Here is a 26,319-nt window from a genome sequence, read left to right on the forward strand (position 1 = left end):
AATTTCCACATTGTATCATTTTCTTCTGCCTGAGTAACTACCTTTAACTTTGTAGCATGGATCTGCTGGTGATGAATTCTATCACTTTTTCCACGTCTGAAAAACCATTTCACTCTTGAAAGATATTTTCACTGGTATGAATTCTAGGTTAATAGGTTTGTTTTCAGCACCTTAAAATACTGTTCCATTGTCTCTGGTGTACAGGTTTCTGACAAGTTAGCTATCATTCTTATCTTTATTACATAATGTGCCTTTTTTCATCTGGTGCTTTTCAGCTTTTCTCTTTATCACTGTTTTTCGGTAAGTGATTATGATGTGCTTTGGTGTGGTTTTCTTTTAATTTATTTATTATTTTTATTTATTTTTGCCTGCATTGGGTCTTTGTTACCGTGCACAGGCTTTCTCTAGTTGTGGAGAGCGGGGGCTACTCTTCATTGCGGTGTGCAGGCTTCTCATTGTGGTGGCTTTGCTTGTTGCAGAGCACGGGCTCTAGGTGCATGGGCTTCAGTAGTTGTGGTGCATGGGCTCAGTAGTTGTAGCTCGCGGGCTCTAGAGCACAGGCTTGAAAGCTGTGGCGCACGGGCATAGTTGCTCCACGGCATGTGGGATCTTCCCGGACCAGGGCTCAAACCCATGTTCCCTGCATTGGCAGGCAGATTCTTAACCACTGCGCCACCAGGGAAGCCCCTGGTGTGGTTTTCTTTTCTTTTTTTTTATGAATAAATTTATCTATCTATCTATCTATCTGTCTATCTATTTATTTTTGGCTGAGTTGGGTCCTTGTTGCTGCGCGGGGCTTTCTCTAGTTGCGATGAATGGGGGCTACTCTTCGTTGCGGTGCTTGGGCTTCTCATCGTGGTGGCTTCTCATTGTGGTGGCTTCTCTTGCTGTGGAGCACGGGCTCTAGGCACGCAGGCTTCAGTAGTTGTGGCACGCGGGCTCAGTAGTGTGGCTCGTGGGCTCTAGAGCACAGGCTCAGTAGTTGTGGCGCACGGGCTTAGTTGCTCCGCGGCATGTGGGATCTTCCTGGACCAGGGCTCAAACCCGTGTCCCCTGCATTACCAGGTGATTCTTAACCACTGCGCCACCAGGGAAGCCCCGGTGTGGTTTTCTTAACGTATTTTCTGTTTGAGGGTTATTGTTGGATTTGTGGTGTTATAGCTTTTTCATCAAATTTGGAAAATTTTTGGCTTTATTTGTTCAAATATTTTTTCTGTCTCTGCCCTCCTGCCCTTTCTCTTTCTGGAACTCCATTTATAAGTTTTGGAGACTGCCCAATATATCCTGTAGTTCAACAATCCACTCTTCAACTTATAAATTTCTTTCTTCTCTCTGTGCTTAGCTTTTATAGTTTCTATTGCTGTCTTCAAGCTCACTGTTTCTTCTGGAGTATCTAATCTGCCACCTAGTGTAATTTTTGGGGGGAGATATTTTTCATCTCAAGAAGTTTCATTTGGGTCTGTTACATGTCTTCTGTTTTTCTCATTGTGTTTTCCTTTATGTCCAAGCATATTTAAAAGTTTTATAATAGCTGTTTTAGGTCCTTGTACAATAATTCCATCACTCCTGTCATTTCTGGATTTGTTCTACAGATAGTTTTTTTTTTCTTTTTTCCAGATTATTGGTCATATTATTCTGCTTTTCTGTATACCTGATCATTCTTCACTGAATGCAGAGCTTTGTGAGTTTTATGTTCAGAGTACTGGATTTTGTTGTAATCCTTTAAAGAATGTTTGGTTTTAGTGTGGCATATAACTAAGTAACTTGTAGATGAATTTGATCCTTCCAAGGCTTGCTTTACACTTCATTATGGCAGGTCCAGAGCAGCCTGTATTCTGGGACAACATTAGTCTTACTACTAAGGGTGTGACTCTTTTGAACTCTATCCAGTGTCTCTCCACTCTGGCTGGTGGGAATACAAACTGTCAGTTCTGTATACTACTCAGTTGACTGCCTTGAGAAAAGTTTCATCTTATGCATGTGCAGATCACTATAAGACAAAAAAAATTTAGACGATTTCTCCACAGATCTCTGGTGTTCTCTCTGTGTAGCTGTAACCTCTTCAGTACACTACCTTATTCTTCACAGATTCTGATCTCTGTCTCAACTCATGAGACTGCTAAACTCTATATTAGTTACCTTTCCCTGTGGTACAGGATGGAAACTGCCTCCAAGCAGTAAACTGGGGCAACTGTAAGATTCACCTTATTTCTTCCCTTTTCTTAGGGAACACAGACTCAAACTGCCTGTTGTCTAATATCTGAAATTGTGGTTTCATATATTTTGTCTGGTTTTCTTGTTGTTTATGGCAGGAGGGCAATTTGTGCAGAAGTTAATCTTTCGTGGGCAAAAATGGAAGATCTTAGCTCCATTAACATGTAGAACCTAGTGGATGTCAGGCCCTGTGTTAACCACTTTACATACGTCATCTCATTTAATCCTCAAAACAATGCTGTGAGGGACATACTCATATTATCTTTGTTTTATAGACAAGGAAACTGAGGTTTTGAGGGGTTAAGTAGCTAGCCCAAGATACCATAGTTGGTATAATAATGTGTGCAAGTAGGATTCAGATCCCAGTAGCCTAAGCTCTAAAACCACTGTTACAATGGTTACACTGTATCTTAGAAGAGGGAAGAATGAGGAAGTCAAGGGCCAAGGAGGATTCTTGGTGGGCAATAAGGTAAAGCAAAAACAAAGTGAAGCAAAGGATTTGAATAGACATTTTTCCAAAGAAGATAAACATAGGGCCAATAAGCATATGAAAAGATGCTCAACATCAGTAGTCATCTGGGAAATGCAAGTCAAAACCACACAATGAGGGACCTCCCTGGTGGTGCAGTGGTTAAGAATCGCCTGCCAATGCAGGGGACACGGGTTCGAGCTCTGGTCTGGGAAGATTCCACATGCCACGGAGCAACTAAGCCCGTGCGCTGCAACTACTGAGCCTGTGCTCCAGAGCCCGCGAGCCACAACTACTGAAGCCCGCGCTCCACAACTACTGAAGCCTGCGCACCTAGAGCCCATGCTCCGCAACAAGAGAAGCCACCACAATGAGAAGCCCGCGCACCACAACAAAGAGTAGCCCCCACTCGCCGCAACTAGAGAAAGCCCGTGTGCAGCAATGAAGACCCAATGCAGCCATAAATAAATAAATAAATAAATAAATTTATTAAAACACACACACACACACACACAAAATGATATACTACTTCATAGCCACTATGATGGCTACAATTAAAGACATTTAATAACAAGTGTTGACAAGGATGTAGAAAAACTGGAATCCTCGTACATTGCTGGTGGAATTATAAAATGGTGCAGCTACTTTGGAATACAGTTTGGCAGTTTCTGAAAGGGTTAAAAATAGAACTGCCATATGCCCCATCAGTTCCACTACTAGGTATATCCTCAAAAAAATGAAAACATATGTTCACACAAAAACTTGTACACAAATGTTCCTAGTGGCATTATTCATAACAGCCCAAAGTAGAAACAACCTAAATGTCCATTGACTTATGAATGGATGAAGAAAATGTAGTATATCATACAATGGAATATTACCTGGCTATACAAAGGAATGAATTAGGTGCTATAACATGGATGAAACTTTGAAACAGTATGCTAAGTTAAAGAGGCCAGTCACAGAAGGCCAAATATTGTATGATTCCATTTATATGACATGTACAGAATAGGCAAATCTATATAGACAGTAAGTAGATTAGTGGTTACCAAGGCCTAAGGAGGGGGAGGAATGGGGAGTGACTGCTAATGGCTGTGAAGTTTCTTTTTGGAACAATGAAAACGAAATTACTATATAACCTTGAGAATATACTATACTATGGTGATGACATATAACCTTGAGAATATACTAAAAACCTTTGAACTGTACATTTTAAAAGGGTGAATTTTACAGCATATGAATTATATCTCAAAAAAAGATGTTATTAAAAAAAAAAAAACCAGGGAAGATGAAGATTTACTCTTCTTGGCTTGTTTTAACCTTTCCAGTTAGGCTGGAGTATTGGCAATTTTAAGACCTCACAATGTGACAAAACATAAATGAAGCTAAACAGCTAAAGAGGAGGCGCAAACCCATTTCTGCTTCAATTTCCAAGTCCACACCTCCACTGACAGTTTACCTTTAGAACTACACAGGACAATATTTGCTCACCACTGCGTGGTCGGCTTTTCCTGAGCCTGTAACAGTCAAGGCAGACCCCAAATCCGCATTTGCGACAAACCCAGTGGATGTTGAAGAGAGTTGTTTCACATACATCACACATCTCCCGTACACCACGCACTGCTCGCTTCCATGCCACTTTCTCTGGTGGAAAAAGGAAGAGGAATACTGTTGGCACTGACCATCCTGAGCAACAGCAAAACATCCCAGACCCACTGATTTCTACTCAAGTGTTTTGTCTAGCAATTAAACTCAAAGGTTCATGAAGTCTGTATTTCTATAATTGTAAGAGAAACAAAATACATGGAATTTCTAATATTTCTGAACAAGTGTCAATGAGAATGAATGCCACATGTTGTCATTTAAGATACCATAAAATTTTCAAGTTCGGGAATTTTGAAACAAGAGGATTCTTCTCTTAAAGTGTAGGGCATAATTTCATAGTACAATATTCCTTGGTCTAGAAATAGGGTATAGTATCTCATAGACATGGAAATATCATAAATGTCTGAATAATGTGGGTTCTAGGTATGAAACACAACAACCAGTAGCACTTCATCTATTCACAAACCATCAAGTATCACATACTAACACAAATTAGTTCAAAGCAAACTGAAAATATTCAGCGTGAATCAAACCCAAACAGGGATCAAAATGTAAATTATGGCAACTGTGCTACAACAATGAAAGACAAACAGGGAAGGAATTTTTAGTTTGTTAACTGCCAAAGACTAAAAGAATGAGGACTACTGGATACAGGTATGACTTCAGCTATTTAGTTTACTACAAAGAGAAGTTTTATTGGTCTTACTTCATCCATAGAAAATGCCACCTGCCACTCCTTCCACACCTCCCTTTAAGCAAAAGAAAATGAGTTTCCACCTAGAACTGACTGGAAGACAAGTAAGAGGGTGCCTTACGGTGTGGCTCCACCATCATCATGGCCTCCTTCTCAGACATCACAAGCTGGCAGAACTGGTCTCCAACGTTGGCAAGAATGTATTTTGAGGTTTCTAGGTCTATTCCTTCTGCTAGGGAGGAAGAGGGAATCCACAGGTTCATGGCATCAGGGTCACTTTGCTGGGGACTCAGAAACCCCTCCACTCGGAGTACCCCCTTTCGAGTGAAGATCAACCTGAGACAGGAATGTACACAGTCAAATACATAGTAAATAGCAGCAACCATGCAAACCAACACACACTTAAAATCCTAGGATCTAAAAGAAATTAAATGAGACATAACAGGAATCAGACTGAGTTAAGAAATTTCACTGTGTTAGACCAACAGAGTATGCACTAATAGGAAGGCTTGTTAACACCTAGTAGGTCTGGGTTCTTTAAAAAGCTGTCCCCAGAAATGTCCACCAGTTTCTCCAACCACCTGTTCCACACCAGCACCCACACCACTGAATGTGACCAGAGAAAAATACAGAGCTATGCTCACTGTCACACTTTTTTTTTTTTTTGGGTGTGTTGGGTCTTTGTTGCTGCGTGTGGGCTTTCTCTAGTTGCGGTGAGCAGGGGCTACTCTTTGTTGCAGTGCGTGGGCTTCTCATTGCGATGGCTTCTCTCGTTGTAGAGCATGGGCTCTAGGCGCGTGGGCTTCAGTAGTTGCAGCACACGGGCTGAGTAGTTGTGGCTCACGGGCTCTAGAGCACAGGCTCAGTAGTTGTGGCACACAGGCTTAGTTGCTCCGCGGCATGTGGGATCTTCCCGGACCAGGGATCGAACCCGTATCCCCTGCATTGGCAGGCGGATTCTCAACCGCTGTGCCACTAGGGAAGTCTCACTGTCACACTTGAAATTCATGTCTACTCACGTGAACCCTTAATATTGCCTGGCAGCCACAATACAGTTTCCTGGTGTGCTCCCTCTCCTAGATGCCTGTTTAATATCTTCTCCTTTCTTTTCAAACGTCCGGTATTACTTTCACCACAAGGACCTTGTTAAGTATTTCACTGAAAAAATTCCGCAAGGAGCCAGAAGAGAATTCCCACAAGCTTCCACCACCACACTACCACACATTCCTGTCACTGGCCCCATGTACTCCATTTCATCTTCTGCTACTATGGATGAACTAGGTACCAGTGAAGACCAACCCAACCTCTCCACCTATGTTCTACATCCTATCCTCTTGCATAGGCATCCCTCCACTAATTCTCTCTTCTACATCATCTATTTTCCTCTCTACTGAATCACTCTTGTCAGTATTTGAACGTGCTATCTCAAAAATCCCCTTGATCCCACACCCACCTCCTCCATTTATCAGTTTGTAAGAGCAGTTTCTTAAAAGAGTTGTCTATACTGACAGTCACCAGTTCCTTTTCCTTTTATTTTCTCTTAATCCACGTCATTCAGGCTTTCTCCCACCAATCTACCAAAATTGGTTTTGTTTTTTTTTGCCATGCCACGCAGCATGTGGGATCTTAGTTCCCTGATCAGGGATCAAACCCGTGCCCCCTGCAGTGGAAGTGTGGAGTCTTAACCACTGGACCGCCAGGGAAGTCCCAAAACTGTTTTTGACAAGGTCATTCCCCCTTGTTATATCCAATGGTCATTTTCAGTCCTTAACTGACCCCTCCCAATCACCAACATTTGCCGGAGTTCATAATTCCTTCCCAGAAACACTTTCTTCAGTTGTCTTCCAGGATACCTCACTGGCTGTTCTTTCTCAGCCTCCTTTAGTAGTTCCTCCTCATCTTTCCCATCTCTAAATGCTGGAGAGCTTCAGAACTCAGTCCTTGGATTACTTCTCTTCTCTGCCTAGACTTTGACTCCTTAAGTGATCTCAGTTAGACTCACAGCTTTAAATACCCAGTGACATCCACATTTTTATCTCCAGCTTGGACTTCTTCCCTCAACTCTGGAGTTGTATATCCAACTGCTCTTTCTTTCTTTTCTTTCTTTTTTTTTTTTTTTGGGGCGCACCACGCAGCTTGTGGGATCTTAATTCCCTGACCAGGGATTGAACCCGGGTCCTTGGTAATGAGAAGGCAGAGTCCTAACCATGGGACCACCAGGGAATTCCCCAGCTGCCCTTTCAACATCTCTACTTGGAAATCTAATAGGCATCTCTAATTTAACATATCTAAATTAAAACTCCCGCACTTCCTTGGTGGCGCAGTGGTTAAGAATCCTCCTGCCAATGCAGGGGACATGGGTTCGATCCCTGGTCCGGGCAGACCCCACATGCTGTGGAGCAACAAAGCCTGTGAGCCACAACTACTGAGCCCACGCACCACAACTACTGAAGCCCACGTGCTGCAACTACTGAAGCCCGTGCACCTAGAGCCCGTGCTCCACAACAAGAGAAGCCACCACAATGAGAAGCCCGCACACCACAACAAATACCCAACACAACCCAAAATAAATAAATAAAAATAAAAAATAAATTAATAAATAAATTAACTAATTAAAACTCCCCATTTTCCTCCTCAAACCCACTTTTCCCTAAGAAATCACCTTACCAGTAAATGGCAATTCCATTCTTCCAGTTTTCAGGGCAGAAGCCGTAAAATCATCTTTGACTCCTTTCTTTCATATCCCACATGCAATCCATCAGAAAAGCATGTGGCTCTACCTTAAAAATATATCCTTAATTTAACCACTTCTCATCACCTCTATTAATACCTCCCTACGCTAAGCCACCATCATTTCTCACCTGGATAATTCCAATATTCTCCTAATTTCTCCCTGCTTTTGCCTCAATATAATCTACTCTCAAGAAGGTAGTCACAGTGATCCTTTAAAACATTCATCAGTGTTACTCATCAGCTCAAAATCTCCAACAACTGCTTCTTCAGCATAAAAGCCAGGGCCCTTAAGAGTAGCCCTTTAGAATCTGGACCTATCATTAACTCTTTGACTTCACTCTTTTCCCCCCCTTGCTTACTCTCTTTTACCCACCCTAGCTCCATGAACACACTAGAAATATTCCAGCCTCAAGACAGTTGCTGTTGCTGTGCCCTCTATCTCGAATACTTGTCTCCCAGAAGAATGGCTCACTCCCCTCCCCTCCTTCAGGTCTTTAGTCAAAACTCACTTTCTCAAGTCATCCTTTTTTTTTTTTTTTTTGGCCTTGCCACGTGGCATGTGATCTTAGTTCCCCAACCAGGGATCAAACCTGTGCTCCCTGCAGTGGAAGCGTGGAGTCCTAACCACTGGACGACCGGGGAATTCCTCCATCAAGCCATCCTATTTAACTGTAGCCTCCTCCAATAAAGATATAAAAATAAATAAATAAATAAAAATAAACTGTAGCCTCTCTAGCCTCCCCACACTTCAATCCTCTTTCCCTCCTTTTTCTTCCTCACAGTTATTACAGACTGACATACTATATATTTAACCTTTTTTTTCTTATTTACTCTCTGCGTCCCCAACAAGCCTCCTGAGGGCAGGAATTTGATGGTTTCATGTACTGTTTAATCCTCAATGCCCACAACAATGGCAGGCACACATTAAGTGCTCAATAAATATTTGCTGAATAAGTGAATCCATGCCACATGGATAAACCACCTGGATTTCTTTATTTAAAAAACTAAGGACACCTGAATGATTGCTTAGAAGAAATTCCTCTTCTAAGTTTATCAAGCAGAAGAAAAGTGACTAAATAGCTGTTGTTTGGTAAAAGCAAGGGATATTCCTAGGATTTTCAACAGTTATCTCTATTTCACATTATCTCCTCATCTTACTTCCCCTTCTCCCTAGCGGACTCAAGTTACTCTAGCACTAAAGAGGAGTAAGTGGTCAGGCAGATCTACGACACAAAATGGCATCCTTCTGCTCACACCACTGGTTTCAAATGGAACCCAAGTTAGGAATAACTCAACACAGCTCAGGGGGCAGCAGGTGAGATTGTTCAATTTCAATTCTCTAAGGACAAAGTCACATATCATTTCACAATCCAAACAACTAAGTGGCCACTAATGGGATGGCAGAACCTTAGCACAGACTCTGAGAGCAATGTAATTTAGGAAAACAATGAAAAGATGGTGAGATATGTTTACCGATTCAGAGAAAGAGTGGAAGTTAAGTGTCACTAACGAAACTGGGAAGGAGATGAAGAGAGGAGTCTGGGTACCTCCGGAAGTGAAAGAAGCGGCAAGCCACAGTGGAATCATCTTGCTCTTGTTCCTTAAACTTCCGATACCGCTCCAGGCGGCACTCACGACACTTGTGCAGATGAGGGGCTACATTGATGCACGACCCATCCTGCAGGAAGGGCTCTCCAGACTGCTTCAGCTTCTTCACTTTGCTCACATCTTTCAGCACTGACTGGCCAACTGTGGCAAGGGAGGGGGAGAAATGGTTGGTCATGAAAGGTTTAAATGAGACTCAATAACATAATCCTCCTGGGGACAGTCACTTGTCCTGACCTGAGTCACTCCTCCTTGCACTGAATGGGCATGAGCCCATCAGGTCCATCCTTGACAGAAAAGGAGCACAGGGAACAAAGGCTTCAACTAGGAGCTAAAGACCATGGAGAATTTGCAGGAAGTACCCCATGACAACAAAACAACTCTGAGCATGGGTGAGGAAAACTCAAGACGGCAGAAGCCTCTTGCCACTAGCCCCTCAGGATATGACTGTTCTACTAATCAAGAACTCTTGGGGCTCCCACGGGATACCAAATCCTAAGGAGAATGGCGACTTTTACCATCAGACTTTCTCTTAGACACTTGCCCTTACACAATTTTGGACCATAACCTCACTCCACAAGAGTTAACAGTTTTTGGAAGAGGTGTTAAAACCATATATATGTGACAGAGAGGAGCAAACTGAGGAGTGGCTCTCTTTGCTTCATCAACTCTACTAAAGGCTGCGATGTGAGAATGAAGACTAGTACTGAGTAACTCGCCTAAGTAAATAAAAGAGGAAGGGTCAAAGGCAAGAGAAATACACAAGAAAAGAGTTCCTGACCGAAAATAACAGAATATCAAGACTTTTTGGGATTATCATTACACAGGACAGATACCCCTCTTACAGTACTGGTATAGATCAATCCTGCCCTGGACCAGAAGGTCTGATGAGGGGCCCCTACTGCGCCCTTTTGACTATGTAATTCTATGAGATTATAGAACTTTCCATCAAAGAGAGGGCCTCTGCTGCCCAAGAGCACAACAAGCATTTAAAGCTAGTGCCAGAGCCAAGCCCACGTATAACCCCAGCAGGATCACCTTTCAAGGGGGCAGTCCGAGGCCGGCCCTTGGGGGCCTGCTTCCCTTTGCCTTTTCCCAGCAACAACTCAGCACTGCGCTCCCCATTGGGGCCCAGCTTCCCCATCAGGTGCTCCGGAATCCCCTTCAGGCCAGTCTTGGCTTGCAGCTGCTCCTCAGAGTCGCTCAAGTCTGACAGGTCGCTATTGGTACTGGAGTCCGAGTCTTGTCTGCAAGCCAAGCTTCGCTCATCCAGTGAGAACCTTTTCACAGCTTCAAAAGGAGCTTTGTTCTCCTGTGAAAAATCTGCTGGGGAGGACAGAAAGCTGCCTGAGTGCCTGCCAAAGACGTTACTAAAGGTTTTAAGGAGAGGATTGTCCTGCTGCCCAGGCCCCACAGTTGGTCTCTCCTCTGTGGGGCTAGAGGAGAGAGTAGGCATCTCAATGGGCTGGGTGAGGCTGCTGGTGGGTGAACTGGACCGGCCATTCCCCATGGCAGAGAGGCTTGGCCCCCCAGTGGTAAGAGCTGAGCCCAGAACACCAGACACCAGTTTGGAGGAGTCAGTTGTGATGAAGAGGGTTTTCTTCTTTGCTAAAGATGCTGAATCTGTAGAGGAGTGAGACTCGGGCCAGCTGGGTGCTGCCTTGGAGGTGACAGTGGTAGCAGAGGAAGAGCTACCTGATGCCTGAGATGCAAAGCTGCTGAAAGGGCTATGTTCAACTTTCTCCACAAATGCCAAGAAAGGGTTAGGAGGCTCTTCTCGGGACAGTTTAGGGGGTTGTAAAAATAGATTTTCATGACTGTCTGGGGTGCGGGCATTTAGGAGGCTCCGTGGGAAGGCTGGCGTGAGGGTGGGCATGGACTCTGCAGGCACTTTCCGATCCACAGAGCTTCCAGCCTTAGAGCCTGATTTAGAGTCTGCTCCAAGAGCGGATCTTCCTTTACATAGGCTCTCAAGGCTTTGTTTGAATGAGTCTCGACTGGAGGAATCATCAGCCAAACTCTCTGAAACGGTAGTGAAGTAGTTACTGGTGGGTAAAGTTTGGGACATGCATTGAAAAAACAAGTTTTTGGAGAGATCAGAGTCTTTCTGAGACTCTGGTGCAGAGCTACAGCCAAAAGAGAAGCCCAAAGGTTTGTTCTCTGTGGCTAGAACCCCATTGGACTGGCTCCTTCCACTTCCAAAAGTCAAAGCTTGTGATGAACTCGGGAGAGATGCTCCAAATCCAGAAGAGGCCAGAACAGAATTTCTTGAATTCTGAAAAGAAGAGAAGATAGCCTGAGTTAGTGATGCTGGCTTCTCTTTACAACCTTACGATATCTTCTTGGACCTAGGCCAACACTTCCTGTGGGTCAATCAACTTTTCTCTCCTACAATTCCAGGAAAACTGTTCTTATACCTATATTTCACCAGGGAAGAAAACTGCCACAGACAGCACAGAGGGGATCTTTAGCAAGGTAAGCTAGAGATGGCAGGATGAATGATATCCTGCCATTCCCTTGGTTGTTAGCCAACTGGTTGTCAAAGCACTTGGAGGCTGTGTAGGCTTCTAAGTATCTATTTTGAAATGAAGACTCCGCCAGGAACTGAAGAAAAGGGCTCCCCAGTGGACATCAGCTTTTACTCTGAAATATAGTGAAATATTACTAGTGACCCTGTAATATTAATCTATCTCAAAGACCTTAGGGGCTATGGTTAAAGTTTCAGTTTATTTAAGCCATTGCAAATTGCCCATCTTACAAAAGCGACTTCAGCCCTATGACAAGCCCACTGTACATTAAGGAAAAGTATTTTCTTTATTAGTCCGAAACTCACCAAGATGGACCCTTTTGGAATTTGGCCATTTATTTATGGGTGCAAGTCAACCTAAAAGTTGAATTATCTGTTTCAATTAAAGTTAGACCTAAAGGTGCTAAATTATAGAAGGCATACCAGTTACTGAACTCTTCTGTTATCATTAGGATCTAACAAGTCTCCACAGTGGAAAACTGTAGACACTGATACACCCACCAAATAAAAGCATTCAGCATAACAAATTGGAGAATGAAAAAACACTTTTTTTAATACCTTAAAAATGCTAACTTCTGCATTTGAATAAAGAAGGATGTATACATAAAGAAGGGTTATAATCACTTTCATATGGTATATTACACACCCATATATGTGCGTAATACAGAGAAATATCCATAGGTAGGTACAAGCACTTATGTAATACTTGGAAATAAAAATTATTCCATGACTGCTTAATGGATATGCAGTTTCTTTTTGGGGAGAAGAAAATTCCTTTAACTAGATAGTGGTGATGGTTGCATAACACTGTGAATGTATAATGCCACAGTACTGTATACTTCAAATGGTGTGAGTGGTAAATTTTATGTTATGTGTTACTTTACCATAATTAAAAAAAATTTATGCCAGATAAATAAAAGGGCGTTGTTAAAAAAGGGGGGGGGGCTTCCCTGGTGGCACAGTGGTTAAGAATCCGCCTGCCAATGCAGGGGACACGGGTTCGAGCCCTGGTCCAGGAAGATCCCACATGCCGCAGAGCAACTAAGCCCATGCGCCACAACTACTGAGCCTGCGCTCTGGAGCCCGCGAGCCACAACTACTGAGCCTGCGTGCCTAGAGCCCGTGCTCCACAACAAAGAGTAGCCCCTGCTAGCCACAACTAGAGAAAGCCCGCGCGCAGCAACAAAAACCCAACGCAGCCAATAAATAAATAAATAAATAAATTTATAAAAAAGGGGGGGGATTTCAATTTATTTAAGGTTTTCTTTTAAATACGCAAGAGGAGTCTACATTAGGACTGTCTTTGGGGTGGCAAAGAGGCATGAGAACCAGGCAGACCACCTGCAGCTTGCCTCCAGCTGACATCTGCTACAGAGACTGCTTCAGTGCATTTAACAGTCAAAAACTTAGTTCATTCTTCTTTTCCTTCCCACTAACCAGCAACCAGACTTAAACTCTTCCAAATAAAAAGAAGAGAATAGACAGATACAGCACTGATGCTACGCTGTTGTTTCACTGCCAGAATTTCGCCAGGAGCCTAGACACCTGCATGACTGCAAGGAATAAGCATAAGGATCTCAGGTTTCACTACTAAAGTTACTCTTTAAAAATAAATACACACATGAATGAAAAATAATTTGGGTGGTCTTTCATTTCCTTCAAATGATTAAATTTCAAATCCTCTTCTTATAAGAAAGTGATGACAAACTGATTTCAACACACTTTTTAGGGCAAGAAGTTTCCTGGGGGGCTGTGTCCCTATTTCATGATGGAAACATCCATTTCTGTACTTTCAAATCATATTCCAAGAGAATACCTAGGCTAACACATTAGCAAAGTTACAGATACAGTCACAGAAATTTCTCACACCTGTTTGGAAAATGCCCTTTGATCCACATTTCATTCATTCAGCTTTGCTACTCCAAGAACAACAGCATTCAGTGGATCTCTTCTTGCAGAGTGTAGTATTTGTTCTATTTTGTAATCCCCATTTACATCTACTCTGCCTTTGACATGGATTTGATTTTAATCAATTTGGGCAATATGATGACTTACACATACTGGAAATCCACATAAGATCCCCACCTAGTTCTCTTGGGAATGCTGGTAAACTAACAGAGAACAAACCATGAAGAGTGCGAAATTTGCATTTACAGGCCTTCTCTTCTGCCTGGGCACTTCACCTTCCTCCCCAACCCTGCACACTAGAGATTAACAAACTGCATTTGCTAGGGAGGGGAAGAAGTAAGATGAAATGTATATACCATGTTTTATATGGCACTGTTATACACTGTTATAAAATGATTCCATTTTAGGATGTGAGCTCCGTCAAACAGGATTTCAATTCTTTGTTTATAATATACAGTACTTAGCACACAGTAGTTTCCTATACATAATTTAAAAAAATCATTTAGTATTTTATTTGTATTTCATATTCCAGCTTGAATTAACAGCCAGTTTGAAAAAAATATGACTAGCATCATAAATCATACTTTGGTGACCAAAATAAGAACCAAAAGACTATAAGAACTGATTTTGACACTTTCAAATTTGACTGGGGAGCCAACTTGATGTTAACTTGTATTTAACAAAAGTTCCTTTTCAGCAACAATACATGCATGTAAGATAAAGAACATAGTAAACTGGATACTACTGTGATTAATTCCATCAAAATTTCCAGGTAAGGCTTACAAGATTAATTTAGGGGAAAAAAACCCCCAACCTTCTATGGTCATATCAAATCATAGAAAGCAGCCCAGCCTCAAAGGAAAATATATGAAATGATGAAATAATTCCATCAAAATTTCCAGGTAAGACTTAAAAGATTAACTTAGGGGAAAGAAAAAACCAACCTTCCATGGTCATATCAAATCAAAGAAAGCAGCCCAGCCTCAAAGGAAAATATATAAAATGATGAACTGAAAACAGGGGTTGGTAATAGTAGCTTTCACATAGCCTTAATTACAGTGTTCACTGTTGCCAACACTATAATTCATTAACCTTGCCTCTCATAGGCCTGGTTGAGGCTCAACCACTACATGAACTAAATAGATAACTGAATTAAAAAGATTCCCCATTAGATCTATTTTAACAACTCATTAAATTGGGTTGTATAATCAGTTTTTGATTAGCCCAATTGTTCAGGTGACTTTTAAGAGCTGATAAAGTTTTTAAAGATATATGCATTTGCCCAACGAGCAGTAAAGGACTATCCACAGAATACAATTTAAGCACATCTCAGAAATACTCCTTCCCTGTGGCATTTGAGATGCTTTTTTAATGTGTTAAGAACACAGTAAGGTGAAAGAGTGAACCCAAATCTTGCAAATCTGCCCCTGAAACAACTCACCTCTCCTGGGGCCTGCGACCAGCTGCCTTTCTGTTTTTCCGGCCCAGTCCCTGCTGCAAGGCCAGTGTCTGAGATCCTCACCGTGGTTGGGGTGGAGCTGGCGGTAGTGACCACAGCTGCTGAAGCCACCATACCCTGGCCAACTTGTTCCAGTGTTTTTCCTGCCTCTTTATTTTCGGCTCCACCCACCTCTGGGGCCAAAGGTGTCTGACCTGTGGCTGTAGAATATGGAGTGAAAGGTACAGGTGTGTCCCCACCTATGGGCTCATCCTGCACCACCAGAGTCCTGCCGTTTTCTTTGGTGTAAGTGGCAAAGCGAATGTTGCGGTTAATCTGGGGGACAAATGTAGTCGGTGGCTGCTTGGCTCTCTGATCCAGCCCTGGCTCTCCACTGGCATTCCCTCCTTTCCAGGGCCCTCGGCTTGCCTCACCTCCATCGCTCCCATTACTGTCTACTTCACCCCTGTCTCCTTTTAATTTCTTTGATGCAGGGTCACACCCAGAGTCCGAAGCACTTTTCCTCCTCCGGCCATCTTTCCCCTCTATGCTCTCTCTCTTCTTCTTTCCTTTGGAAGATTTTACTGCTTTTAACGTACCCCCCTACAAAACAAAATTCAAAAAAGATTTATTACAAGGGACCTTCCATCCTGTGAAAACCATAAACCATTAGCTCTTTCCCATCTCTAGAAGCAGACAATCAAAGCAGGTACAGATTGCCAAATGCCAATGCCAGCTCTAAGACATCCCCTTTTGTTAAAAAGCTCCAGTCTTCCTGTGATTCAATTTATGCACACATATTCAAGAGAATGATTACTAAGAAGTTAACTCACTTGGCAAACCTTCCCTCAAATAAAATGCACTACTTCCTCAACTGGACTTTTTTTAGGATTTTAAAAATTTGTGGAATTTCTTTTACAAAATAGACTGCTAGAGCTAGGCTGGGAACTTATTTGCCTCTTGATGAAAAAAAAAATCTGCTTTATTTTATATTTATCTCCTTGTTTGACAGAAACTGGCATTTCAAGTATTGAAAAATAAAATCTCTTCTATCCAGAAGTCACTAAAAACTGGTGACAACTTAACAATAGGAAAACCAACATTTATGAGTCTGTGACCAGAGCAAAAGTGAGCCCAACAGAAACAAGTTTGAATTGCTCTTATGGACACTATAAAGACACAAACAATCTCCAGAGCTTATTTCAAAGCATTAGACAGGGGAAAGCTAAAAAGGCAGGCTACCATAACCAAACAACCAAATCTCTTAGCTCTTCCAGTAATTTTAGCCTATCACATGAAATCTTATTTGTGCCTTATTTGAGAGGTCAGACAACCTTAAAAGACACAGAATTAAAAGCGGGCAATTCCTATCTCTGAATAAAAACTCTTTCCCTGAGAAGGATAAGAGGACAGGGGCTTGGGACACAGCTAACATTATCTCAAGCAACTTACATCCGGAACAGTCTTAGATTGGTATCCCATCATGAAGCAGGTTTTCATTTTAGCTTCATTTAGCTAACTTTCAGATAGTTTTATTCAGATAACACGTTGGGGTGGCAATAAGCTAATGACATAGTTATTTGGCCATTATTATTTACCAAGTTGATTACTCTATTCTTACTGCCCTTGAATACTTATAGATTCTTTGTGCAGATCTATCTTTGTTGTAATCATTATTATAGCTGTTATAACTGAAATTTTTTCAAATTTTACATTTCTTCTTGCCAGTTTTAGTTTTTTTTTTCTTCTTTTTTTTTTGCTGCCTTCATTTCTGTCTTTTCTCCCTTAATTTCCTTCTACAAACCTTAAACAAAGCTCAAGATTTATTTGTTTCTCCCATGCTTTTGGTAATATTAATCTAAGTTTCTAAATCTTTCGTTCAAGAACTGTTTCTGTTTGTTAAGAATTGCTTTCATTTGATCCTTTTAAAACCTTTTTACCCTTTCTTCAACCTCTATCATCACCCAGTTTTCAGTACTGTGAAGTATGGAAGTACAATCAGTGAAATCTCTCCTTTCTTTCTTCCTCACTCTTTCAAGGAGATGAGGTAACCATGGATCTCTAAGAAGGGTTACTGTAAAACTTGGCAGAACTGTCAATAATTGTACTTTGCTAGCTAAGAAGATAGCCACATCATGGCAAAGCTGAAAAGGGAAGAATCAACATCTGTTGCTGAAAACCACAGATCTCACCTTTAACTCATCCGGCCAACTTACAGAGCCTGGCTCAGAGCAATCTCCCTGATCAACAATTTACATGTATGCCCTACTTACGGTGAGTTACTCACATGTGAGTAGAAAGACTAGGACACTGAGACCAGTACTCTCTAGCTATAGCTGGGCAGCTAAACAGTACCTGACATATAATAGGGCTTAAAGAATGAATGAAATAGGAAGGAAATAAAATAGGGACCCAACATAGCATCAAAATAACAAGTGTTTTTCAGCCACGTAAACACAGTCAAGAGACTTATCCTATTCGTAATAATATAATATGTAGTAAAGAACTATTAAATTTAACCCTGATTCTTCTTTTCCTACCCTAATCTTGTTTTATCAAGCCAAAAATGACTGGATAAAGAAGATGAGGAAGAACTGTATACTCAGCAGGAGTAGCCAAGAGAGCAATACTATGCAGGTGCTAAAAGACTATGAGGAATATATGGACAGATGGCTGTCCAAGTCAATGTCCTACTGAAGGAAATTCATACAGGATTCCTTGATTGGTTCAGGCACTGATATATAATGTATCTTTTTATGGGTTATGATAATTCTGAATGAACCAAGAGTTGGCCTGATTCACAGTAATTATGGAGTAATCCACTGTGTGCTGAGCACTGAACTACGCACCAGTTTGATTTGACTCTTCTTGGGATATGGAATTTCAGATTTCCTTGGAGCTCACTACCACCTAATGGAAAGAAAAAGAGGATGTAGCTTCTCCTCCATTTCTTATTACTGGGTAGGTCATGAATATTTCTACTGCTTATTACAGCTTTGCCTACTGTATCTTTCAAATATACCTGTCCTGAAAAAATGTAAGAAAAAAATAGGCCATGGGTTTTAAAACAGCTAGGCAACATAGCCATGATGAAAAGGGTTTGCTCAGACTAGGTCTCTTTCTTGAGATTATCCTCCCTCAACTGGACAAGACCGTGGAGAGAGCAAGAAATGTACAGTGGTCAGAGATGAAACCCAAAGGGCATCCATGGATAACACACACATAAGGAAGTCTATGTAACAAGATAACGCAAGCTCATGAGTCTGCTCTGAGACTCAGTTCATTACTGTACCTCGCTCTGAGGCGCTGAATTATCCACCAGCATCACATGGATCAGTCTGGGATCTACGGACTTGATCTCACCACTCTATAGTAGGAGCGGGATAGAAGAAAATATGAAAGAAGGAAGAAAAAGATTTAATGCCTTGTCCACCAAAGACATAATTATGTATTTTTCTAATCTATGTAATTATCTCTATTTGTTTCTACTCCCCTGCTAGAATGAAAGCTCCATGAACAGGGATCTCTACTATTTCATTCACTGCCAGAATAACAACATCTGAAACAAGGTCTAGAATATGGTAATCACTCAAATATTTGTTAAACGAATGAATGAAAAAATTGCATTCAATGCCCAAGTGTCCCTTTTAGGGATATTAATTTCAAATTCTGCATCTCTAAAACCTTCCTATTCTGTAATTAAAAAAACAAAAAACCTTCAGAACCAGTAATCATTAAAAGCACCACTCTACTATTAAAAAACAAAAGGTTTTGGGAGGGGCCAATTTGACAGACATTGTCAGATTTAACGTGCATATTCTTTGACCTAGCAATTACACACTTAGGAATTTATTCCAATAAATAATGTGAAACAGTGTACAATGATATATGCCCAAGGATATTCAATGCAGCATTATTCGTATTAGTGAAAACAATACAAATGATTTAAACGTCCATCAATTTTAAATTAAATTAGTTATGATACATCCATTCAGTGAATAGTATGCATCTATTTTAAAAGGACGAAGTATTGATAGATTTCTATATATATTTACACACAAAGATGTTGACAATTTAAAATTAAGTAAAAAAGTTAAATCAAAGAACTATATGGGGCTTCCCTGGTGGTGCAGTGGTTAAGAATCCGCCTGCCAATGCAGGGGACAAGGGTTCGAGCCCTGGTCCGGGAAGCTCCCACATGCCGTGGAGCAACAAAGCCTGTGCACCACAACTACTGAGTCTGTGCTCTAGAGCCCGTGAGCTACAACTACTGAGCCCGTGTGCCACAACTACTGAAGCCCACGCGCCTACAGCCTGTGCTCCCCAGCAAGAGAAGCCACCGCAGTGAGAAGCCTGTGCACCGCAACAAAGAGTAGCCCCCTCTTGCTGCAACTAGAGAAAGCCTGCGCGCAGCAACGAAGACCCAACACAGCCTAAAACAAAAACAAACAAATAAATAAATAACAACAAAAAAAAGAACGATATGTATCATATGATCCCATTTGTTAATAAAGTATGATTTATATAGTTATCTCCTAAATAGACAATATATAAATATCATACACACACACACAGAGAAGATATTTGGAAGCATATGGAATATACACCAAACTGTTAATGGTGATTACCATTGTGGGGAGTAATATTTGCCTAGGGGAAGGGATGGCTTTCAATATCTATTTTATATATATGTGTATCATTTGAAATTTGTAAATGAGGATTGAATAATTTAATAAATAAAATTCAATAAAGAAATAACTAAAATCATTTGTTTACATTACATGTGACTGCCAAGGGCAAGTCTGAAACCAATTCAAAGATATCATAAATACATACGTGTTTGCCTCAAAATACTCTGCTGTTGCTTTTGTTTTTGGCTGCACTGTACAGCATGTGGGATCTCAGTTCCCCAACCAGGGATCAAACCTGCACCCCCTGCAGTGGAAGCAGTCTTAACCACTGCACCATCAGGGAAGTCCCCAAATATTCTCGTTGTTTTGATAGACAATTCTCCAGGTAGCTCTAGATGCTATGTTTTTTTCTATTTATTGCTTTAGAAACAATTCATTTTTTCAGCATCTAAGGGGGAGTGGCATAAGCATTATAGAAGCAAATGCTAACTGATTAGATTTTTAAATACTAAACTTTCTGAATATGATAAAATAATGATAATACCACTTCACATTTGTATACCCTTTCATAGATTTCAAAGCACTTTCAAATACATTATCTTAGTTCCCAAAACATATGCTGTGAGGTCAGGGTGTGGTTACCTAATTAACTCTAATTTACAAATGAGAACACTGCGGTTAAGAAAGTTGAACAGCCTTTCTCAAGGTGATAGAATCAATAAGTGATAAAACCAGGGGGACTTCCCTGGTGGTGCAGTGGTTAAGAATCCGCCTGCCAATGCAGGGGACACGCGTTCGATCCCTGGTCCGGGAAGATCCCACGTGCCACGGAGCCAGTAAGCCCGTGCGCCACAACTACTGAGTCTGTGCTCTAGAGCCCGCGAGCCACAACTACTGAGCCTGAGTGCCACAACTACTGAAGCCTGCACGCCTACAGCCCGTGCCCCGCAACGAGAGAAGCCACGGCAATGAGAAGCTCACATACTGCAACGAAGAGTAGCTCCCGCTCACTGCAACTAGAGAAAGCCCGTGCGCAGCAATGAAGACCCAACGCAGCCAAAAATAAATTTAAAAAAAAAATGACAAAGCCAGAGATGGAACCTGAGTCTTCTTACATGTAATGAAGTGTTCCCTTTACCTACACCACCCTGGGTAAGAGGATGGATGGACCTCGGACAAAATAACACAGAGCCTCACCTCAGTTACAGACACCTCCATAAGACGGGTGATGGAGTCTTGATGGCTTACAACACCACAGAGCCAACTTTCTTCGCCCTCTGGCTGGTATACTTTGACCCTGTGACCTTGAACACTGTAGGGACCTAAAGGAGAGATCAGTCAGTATTGAATATTTTTGGCTAAGCTGTATTTCATGATTGTTTCTAAAAACAGAAAGAAAATTATATAGTGTAAGTACTTGGCACTTTTAATCCTCTTGTATGGAGTTGAATACATGAGCAATTTCAGATTTACCATACACAGCAATTTAAAAACAAAACATAGTCTTTCCCAGAGACTTTTGTAAATTCTGTTTATTTGGAGATTTCTTAGAATGTCCCAGGCCTCTGATTCTACCTTATCTCAATCTTCCAATTCTAGAAAGTAATACAGGGAAGAGAAAGGAAACTTACAAATCAAAAACTATAGGTAATGTGAAAATCTATTCAGATCTATCTGACATATACATTAAAAAAGTGGGAGGCCAGTAAGTTGAATGTACTATTTTGTTATGTTACCATAGGAATGATATATAACCATTTACACTTTGCTATCTGACTTTCATTACAGTAGGTGGAGAGTTCAATTTATGAGGTCTCCAGCCTCTGCACTAATAATAGTCTGAACAAATATAGCACCTGTCTTCCTAGGAACACAGAGTTGCAAAGATATTACTTTATCAGCAGGTAATGTTACCCTGCAATTTCAGCTGGCCCTCCAAGAAGGACAGTTTCTCTCTCCTACATATCTTATACATTTGAGACTATATAGCTAAATGACTGCTTATTTTATCTTTCAGAGCTACAATTAAGCTTAATTTTTGTATACATACTCATAAACATCTCTACCTCTCATTTTGTCCACTTGATTTTTTTCTCTCTGCTATTTTTCCTCACATTCTTTCCTTCCTCTTCCATACCTTTCCTTGATTATTAAACATCATTTTACCGTGATACTTTCCTTTCCCAAAGAGGCAAGTTTTCTTACCTTTACCTATTTAGATTTAGTTTGACAAAAGAGAACCAAGGATCCTATTTCATTGAAAAGCATGATTATCACAAGGGTCAGAAAGGACATAGAGTAGATGTACAACATGAAGGGAAGGATAAATGAGGCAACAGTCTACCTTTTGTGTAGAATCCTGGGCAAAATCTGTATGTGAACTGAAAAAGCTAATAAAAGCTAGTAATTCTTTTTTGTTTTCATTCTTAAAAATTTACATGCTGTTAATGTGAATGAGTCTGACACCTTCCTTTATGAACATACCTTACATTCGAAGTTGTTATTTGTTGTTGTTAACAGTCTTTAGAGCATACCTTATAGACAGTATGCTCAACAAGGGCAGAGACTTTCTAGTTCATGGTTATATCCTCAGTACCTTAACACTGTGTCTAGTACAAGGTTAGTACTTAATAAATATTTAAGAAATGAAAAAAAGAAAGACAAAATTGCATATTACGAAATGTAATACAAAAAGGACATAGTGGTCTGAGTGAGATCCTATTTTTCCAATCTATTCTAGAGATCCAGCTAACTGGAGTTACTCTTGACACTACCCACAAAAAGAAGACAAGCACAAATGTTGAGAGTTGCATGGTGTCCCCCCCATTCTATCACTTTCAACACTGACCATACACCTGATTCAGAATTCAGGGACAGAAGACCACCTGTTCTTACCTCGGCTAAATATCTCTTGCAGCTTTTGGTCACTGATCAAAGCATTAACTGTTTCTCTCAGAGCAGCATGTTCCAAAAGAATCTGGTTTTGGCTATCTGTTCCCATCTGATAAAGATAAAAGAAGAAAAAACTGAATATTGAAATAAGTACCAATAATATCTAACCAGAAGAGAAAAATTATACCCCTGAGGAGCTCTACATCAGCATTTGCCAGAGAATGTTCCATAGAACCCTAGTCTCACAAGATGCTCTACAAAAGGTAAAGATGCTAGGGGAATTCCCTGGTGGTCCAGTGGTTAGGACTCCAAGCTCTCACTGCCAAGGGCCCAGGTTTGATCCCCAGTTAGGGAACAAAAATCCCACAAGCCAAGTGGCGTGGCCCCAAAAAAAAAGTTAAGGATGCTAGGATCATTTAGGTTTAGGAAATATTATACCCCCATTGAACAAGGTGGAGGGGTTAGGGACACCAACTGCTTCCCCACCCCATGCAGTCAAAAATCTGCATATAACTTCTTTTTTAAAAAAATATTTTCCCAACGTTTATTGGTTCTACCAGTTTGTGGTTTGCCTTTGTGTTTTCTTTTCTTTTTTAATAAATTTATTTATTTATTTATTTATTTATTTATGGTTGTGTTGGGTCTTTGTTGCTGCACGCGGGCTTTCGCTAGTTGTGGCAAGCGGGGGCTAATCTTCGTTGCTGTGTGCGGGTTTCTCATTGCAGTGGCTTTTCTTGTTGCAGAGCACCGGCTCAAGGCGCGCGGGCTTCAGTAGTTGTGGCTCGCAGGCTCTAGAGCACAGGCTCAGTACTTGCGGCGCACGGGCTTAGACGCTCTGCGGCATGTGGGATCTTCCCGGATCAGGGATCGAACCCGCGTCCCCTGCATTGGCAGGTGGATTCTTAACCACTGCGCCACCAGCGAAGTCATGTATTTATTGATACCCTAAGTTTATGATGTCTGTTTACAAGATGAATCATCTGTCAGTACACTACATCAAGATTGCCTTATATAATACAAAACACTAGATGTTATAACTATTAGTAACACTAGATATCAAAAATGAAAAGATAATGTGAAAAAAATTCGTATTAATTTATAGGTACTGTATTTACTGAAAAAAATCCACATATAAGTGGACCCGCGTAGTTCAAATCCGTGTTGTTCAAGGGTCAACTGTACACTATATCTTTCTACATACGACAGTATATTAAAGGCTCTGAGAAGACGTGTAGGAAAAAAACATGTTTAGGTCAGCGTTTCTCAAACTTATTTGACCACAAAACATTTTATTCCATGTAAATCTTTTTGTTTATTTTGATACTTATCCAACATTCACTGAGTGCCTATTCATATAAGCACTAGGATTACGAGATGAATAAAGCAAGATTGATGAGAGGGAGTGAGGCCTAATGAGGGAGGAAGACATATCAACAAAAAAAAAATCATTAATATTACACAGAACACAGTTCAGGAAATACTGCTCTTGGCTGCCTCAATAAGACAGCAAAACTCTTGGAAGTCTCCTAATTTTTAACCTTCAGACAGTAACCCTTACAAGTGAGAAATAAATATTACCCTCCATAAATTCTGAAACTCTAACTCAGACACTAGTTTGTTTAAACTACTAAATTATCCCTTTTTTTGTAACTAAAAATATACCTAAGCTCTTCAGTATTTAATGTTGCTTGGAGCCAGACCAAATTCCCAGCTTCCCTGCCACGGACGTAAGTATAGGACCTCTTAGACTCAAGTTATAGAAGCAGCCACCTCTGGGAAGCCACCTCTTCTGAGGAAACCCTTAGAATTGCGGTCCTAAGTCTTAAATGGTTTTAGGGTGGGGTGGGGCTGTGTAGCGGAGGAAAGAAGCCTCAGCTACCAAACACACTTTTCAAGGGAGCAAAGAAACTTTAAAACGTACATGGAATTACTGGGAGGAAGAACTTGATTCAATGTTAGAAGAAAAGGGGACAATATAATTAATTGACTTATACTGCCACCTGTGCAGGCTGATGATAGCCAGACCAATACATCTAACCTCTGAGACAATTATGGGGTGTTCTGTGGGCCCCTCAACTCAGCCTTTCCAAGATTAAACTGATGTTTTATCCTCCCTAAAATGTTGCTTTTTCTATTATTGCATCTCTTTGAAAGCATACACCATCAACTGTGGCATCCATGGAATTGTTTTACTCCATTGTTCTCAGCTGGGCTGATTTTGCCCCCTCTGGAACAACTGGCAGTGTTGGGAAACATTTCTGCTTATCACAACTCAGTGCTGGCATCTAGTAGGTAGAGGCCAGGGATGCTGTTAGACATCAAACAATACACAGGATAGCCCCCTATGAAAAAGAATACAGACCAAAAATATCAATATCGTTGAGGCTGAGAAACCTTGGTCGAGACTGTTGAGGAATAATATTAAAATTTTAATCTAAGATTCCCACTATTCTCTGTAATTTTACAATGATTTAAAAAATATTAACTGAAATAAAAAAGGGGGGGAAGCACCCTATTTATAATCAACAGAGAAATTAGCAAGGAGAGAAATAAGTTTAGGACTAGACCAAGTGTTAAGTACCTGGAACAAATGCAACCCATTAGCATCTGACAGGAAACGAAGCTCTCGATCCAGAAGGTATTCAACTGGAACCACAGAACCCAAACCGAGTTTATCTACTAGGGGAGTGAAAGTCTGTGAAGTACAATGACAAGAAATGGATTAGAACTTGGAAAAGAAAATAAATAACAATTCAACTGAATATCTAACTGCAGAGAAAATATCCATTATTAATATATCTTTCACCCCAGTAAATATAGATAAGCTAAAGCATAAGTCCTCAGAGACATTCCCAACCTAGCATCTGCCCCTCAAATAATCATATGAAGCAAACCAGAGCATAAAGTCAGTTCAATACTCTTATTTACAGCTAAAAAGGACAAGAAGAACGGGAAATTCCTCATTCTCTCTAGCGATCTGACTAATCTTGTCAGGCTCCAAGAGGGCTAAATTACAGTAAGTTCCCAGAATGAAGAGTCACACCATTATCATCTCTGGAACTCCTGAAACCTTCATGAGATTTCTAAAATGATCAGTGGTATAAATATGCATGGGCAAATTCACATTACTGTTTCGTAAATAAACTGCCTACTAAAGTCACCCAGGGACCCAGATACATTTGAGCTTCTTCTAAAAGTTCAACTGGAAAGTGGTCTTAAAAACAAATGAAAAAAGACAGTTCAGTAAGTGATGATATGTATAATCAATAGGTTAAAAAGTTTTGTTTTGAATATTATTTAATTTGGTTAATAACAGGAGAACTAGATTTTTTTAAAAAATCTAACTATTTATGCCTACACTTTGCTAAAAGAACAGATAGAAACAAATGGATACTCTCAGAATTAAATTTTATAGCACTATTTTGTCTGACTTCAGAAAACAAAACTTAATAATTAAAAAAAAAAAAAAAAAAAAAACTTTAGGGAATTCCCTGGCGGTCCAGTGGTTAAGACTCCATACTTTCACTGCTGTGGGCCTAGGTTCAATCCCTGGTCGGGGAACTAAGATCCCACAAGCCGTGCTACATGGCCAAACAAACAAAG

General features: G+C 40.8%; 1 protein-coding gene across 2 annotated transcripts in view; it reads right to left on the reverse strand.

Moving 5' to 3' along the window:
- Positions 1–26,319, reverse strand: part of KDM3B (lysine demethylase 3B) — a 60,131-nt gene that overhangs the window by 18,960 nt on the left and 14,852 nt on the right. The window contains exons 3-11 of one of the 2 annotated variants that reach the window (XM_082454550.1): positions 25,298–25,411; positions 22,720–22,825; positions 21,022–21,146; positions 18,486–18,560; positions 15,197–15,796; positions 10,359–11,595; positions 9,263–9,464; positions 5,104–5,318; positions 4,175–4,327 (exon numbers count right to left, since the gene is read on the reverse strand). In XM_082454550.1, coding sequence (XP_082310676.1) covers positions 4,175–4,327; positions 5,104–5,318; positions 9,263–9,464; positions 10,359–11,595; positions 15,197–15,796; positions 18,486–18,560; positions 21,022–21,146; positions 22,720–22,825; positions 25,298–25,411 — 2,827 coding nt within the window. The remainder of the gene's footprint in view (positions 1–4,174; positions 4,328–5,103; positions 5,319–9,262; positions 9,465–10,358; positions 11,596–15,196; positions 15,797–18,485; positions 18,561–21,021; positions 21,147–22,719; positions 22,826–25,297; positions 25,412–26,319) is intronic. The other variant, XM_082454551.1, reaches the window with a different exon arrangement.

Source organism: Balaenoptera physalus (assembly GCF_965194825.1).
Source record: "Balaenoptera physalus genome assembly, chromosome: 3".
In the NCBI taxonomy this organism is placed as follows: Eukaryota; Metazoa; Chordata; class Mammalia; order Artiodactyla; family Balaenopteridae; genus Balaenoptera; species Balaenoptera physalus.